The sequence below is a fragment of the Eucalyptus grandis genome, chromosome 9 (assembly GCF_016545825.1).
Source record: "Eucalyptus grandis isolate ANBG69807.140 chromosome 9, ASM1654582v1, whole genome shotgun sequence".
In the NCBI taxonomy this organism is placed as follows: Eukaryota; Viridiplantae; Streptophyta; class Magnoliopsida; order Myrtales; family Myrtaceae; genus Eucalyptus; species Eucalyptus grandis.
The window spans coordinates 6,887,625-6,891,261 of record NC_052620.1 but is presented as its reverse complement, the minus strand read 5'-3'; the positions used below and the strand labels follow the sequence as shown (position 1 = coordinate 6,891,261).

The 3,637-nt window shown below is 39.9% G+C and overlaps 1 protein-coding gene across 1 annotated transcript; it reads left to right on the top strand.

The window, feature by feature from the left end:
- Positions 1-866: 866 nt before the first annotated feature.
- On the top strand, positions 867-2,895 carry LOC120288366 (probable disease resistance protein At4g27220). The gene is made up of 2 exons (XM_039302310.1): positions 867-1,104; positions 1,148-2,895. Exons 1-2 carry the CDS (start codon positions 867-869, stop codon positions 2,893-2,895), a joined length of 1,986 nt encoding a protein of 661 aa, XP_039158244.1.
- Positions 2,896-3,637: the final 742 nt, after the last annotated feature.

Genomic DNA, 3,637 nt, shown 5'->3' with positions numbered 1-3,637 from the left:
TCGAATTAGTGATTGCCCTTGTTTCTGAACATCAAGTCATTTTGGTAAATTAATAATAAAATATTTATACCAAGCGAAAGAGGAGGTAAAAATAACCCTACCCTATTTATTTTATTTAAAATAAAGTAACAGAATCAAAATTTTTACTTGGTGCAATATTATGAATATCTCATATTTAGATGTAGTCATTTTAAATAAATTCTCTTTTACTTTATGGGTGAGACGGCATCTGTTTAGCTCTAAGAAGTACTAGTTATCAAAACAAGTGGTGGATGGTACAAATATCAAAACAATTATTAGCTACCTAAGATGTACATGGTATCTTTTAATTTGTAACCTCTGCTTATTGCTTTCTTGCAAAATCATGAAAATGAAAAGAAATGTTTTAAGATTTGAAATATTGAGAGAAAGTCCTAAATGATTTTGACTGTCAATATTCAAAAGAATCGACAGCTGTTGAACTAGTATGAAAGAAAACATGGACAACAGGAACAAAAAATGAAAAAGAAATTTAGGCTTCCAGTTCACACGGTAGACCAGTAGCGTGTTGCTTGCCCTCGTAAGATCATCTGCAAGTTCTCCACGTAAACCATTAACGGGTTACTTAAGTGCACCGAGCACGGTGAGCCATCATTGAGCGACCAAGTTTATACCCAAATAACTCTACGTTCTGTGTTGCTCTTGCTGATATTCCTCAGTCTCTGTTTATTTACATCGCTCTTGCTTCCGTTCACTCCAGGCGCTCTCTCTCTCTCTCTCTGGTTTTGTTTCACAGTTCTAACTGGTTAGTTCTAATAAAAGGAGGCAACAAGAAAAGGAACAAAAGAGGGGGAGAAAAGGAAATTCTAAAAAATAAAGAAGAGATTATGGCCGAGGCAATTGCTTACCCTGTTGCATCCAATCTTTTGTCGAAACTCGGCGAGTGTCTGTTTGCTCCTATTGGACGCCAGTTTGGGTACGTGCTGTGCTACAAGTGCTACGTCGAAGATCTGAAAAATGGAGTCAAGGAGCTAGAGATTGCATGGGAAAGGGTGCAGCACGACGTCCAAGATGCCAAGAATAACGGAAAACCCATATACACCGATGTTGAGAATTGGCTGAAGTGTGAGAAGGAGGCTGATTGAAGCACAAAACCTGTTAAAACAAGGTGAAAGTGCAAACAATGCTTGCTTCTGTGGGTGGCTTCCCAATCCCGTGGTGCGCCATCCAATTGGCAGGAAGGTAAAGAAGATAACTAAAGTCATTCTGGGACTCCAAGAGAAAAGCCCAAATAATAAATTCCAGAAGGTCTACTATGAGAGTTCTCCGATAGGAATTGCCAGTGCTACCACTTACAACAAAGAAGATCTCCCAGAGTCCAGGGCCAAAATCATGGAGGATGTAATGAGGGCTATAGTTGATGACAAGGTCTGTGCGATTGGGGTGTGGGGAGCAGGTGGAGTTGGCAAATCCAAGCTTTTGGAGGATGTGGAAAGGCAAATTAAGGAACAAAAGCTGTACGACGTGGTTGCCAAGGCAAATATATCACGAAGTCCAGACCTAAAAAGAATTCAGGGAGAAATCGCTCACGCATTGGGCTTGAAGCTAATGAATGAGAAAACTACATATGGTAGAGCTAATTGTTTACGTAAGAGGTTAGAGAGTGATAATGAGAAAAATATTCTCATAATTTTAGATAATTTGTGGGAGAAGCTTGAGTTGAAGGAAGTTGGAATCCCTTGTGGAGATGATAATAAAGTAAGAGGCTGTAAACTATTGCTAACGTCTAGATACCGAGATGTTTTGCGCATTGACATGTGCTCTAACCAACAATTCCAACTCAATGAGTTGGAGGATGGAGAAGCACAGAGACTTTTCGAAAGGATAGTGGGGGACAAAGTTAAGAATCCCGAGTTTACAAGCTTGGTGAGGAGAGTGGTCAAGAATTGTGGAGGCTTGCCACTTTTGATTGTTTCGTTGGCAAAAAGGTTGAAGCACGAAGATTTGGCTGCATGGAGGAATGCTTCGACCTATATAGATGTGTCGAATGTAAAATCACTAGTGGAAACAAATTACAATGACTTAAAAGATGAGAGGATTAGATCATTGTTCCTGATTTGTGCTCTAGAGTCTGGGAGAATTTCACTTAGGGATAACTTTATCTACTGCATGGGTTTGGGTTTATTTAAAAAATTCAGCAACACCCTCGAAAATGCTAGAGATAGGTTGATTATGGATCTACATAGCCTGCAGGACTCTTCTTTGTTACTAGATAGTAATGACACGGAAAAGTTTAGAATGCATGACATATTTGTTGATGCGACCATCTCTATTTTGTCCACGGAATGGAACGCCTTGGTCGGGAGGAAGGATTTTGGGTTTAAAGAATGGTCAACGCATGAGCTCAGAGAATGCACCGCAATATCCTTCTTATTGGTTGGCATTGATGAGCTTCCTAAAAATTTGGATTGCCCAAACTTGAGGATGCTTCTACTAGCCGAACACAACCAGTCTCTCAAAATTCCCGAGTCATTTTTTGAGTCTATGGAGAAGCTCCAAGTCTTGGACATTACTGGCTTATCTTTCACTTCTCTACCCCCATCGATTGAGCTCCTTGGAAACCTCAAGTCCTTATGTCTTGATGACTGCCATCTAGAGGATGTAACTGTTCTTGGAAAGCTAAAAAGATTGCAATTCCTAAGTTTCTTCAAATCAGCAATCCCTCGACTGCCCAAAGAAATAGGTGAATTAACAGAATTGAGATTTTTGGACTTGACAGTGCACTGGCTCAAAGTTATTGAACCAGGTGTGCTCAAAAGCTTGGTTAATTTAGAAGAACTGTATATGGAAGACAGTTTGATCAGTGGGAGGCTGAGGATGAAGCACCGCCAAGCAATGCCAGCCTGGCTGAGTTGAAAAACATGAAAATTTTGAGCACTCTATGCATTGCCATTCCTCAATCTGTCAATCTTTCAACAGACTTGCCATTTGGGAAACTGAACAAATATAAAATCCAAATTGGGAGAGTTTGGGATTGGTCGGGTGAATATAAAGAATCCAGAACTTTAAAGCTCAAGCTGGATTCATGCAATCTTCTTCTTGAAGATTGGGTGCTGAGATGTTTGCAGAGAGCGCAAGATCTCCACTTGGATGAATTGCAAGATGGCAATGGTAGCATTCATGATTTGTGTGTCGAAGGTTTTCAGCAATTGAAGAATCTTCACATACAAAATAGCACCTCACTTCAGTGTTGTTCACTTCCACAGAGAATGTCCAGTGCATTGCATTTACGAGATTGGAATCTTTATTCTCAAGAATCTGAACAACTTGGAGAAGATTTGTCGTGGCTGTCTTTTCCCTAGAATCCTTCAGCAAATTAAAGATTGTGAAAGTGGATAACTGTGGTGAAATCAAACATTTGTTTCCTTTCTCCATGAAGAGAATATTATCACAGCTCGAAGAGATTGAAATAAGCAAGTGCCACTTGATGCAGCAAATTGTCGCAGATGGGAGGCAATGAAGATGGAGATGAAATAGATGATGATACCAAAGTGAAGTCATGCAAATTGCGTAGGCTGACATTACGAAACTTGCCAAAGATGACGAGCTTCTGTAAAACTGCGGATCATTTATTCGATTTCTTCTATGAACAACAGGT

Excerpts from the sequence above, each read along its gene's own strand:
- LOC120288366 (XM_039302310.1), top strand. The coding sequence starts at position 867 with ATGGCCGAGGCAATTGCTTACCCTGTTGCATCCAATCTTTTGTCGAAA. Across the intron at positions 1,105-1,147 it reads TGTTGAGAATTGGCTGAAGT|GTGAAAGTGCAAACAATGCT; the intron begins GTGAGAAGGAGG and ends TGTTAAAACAAG.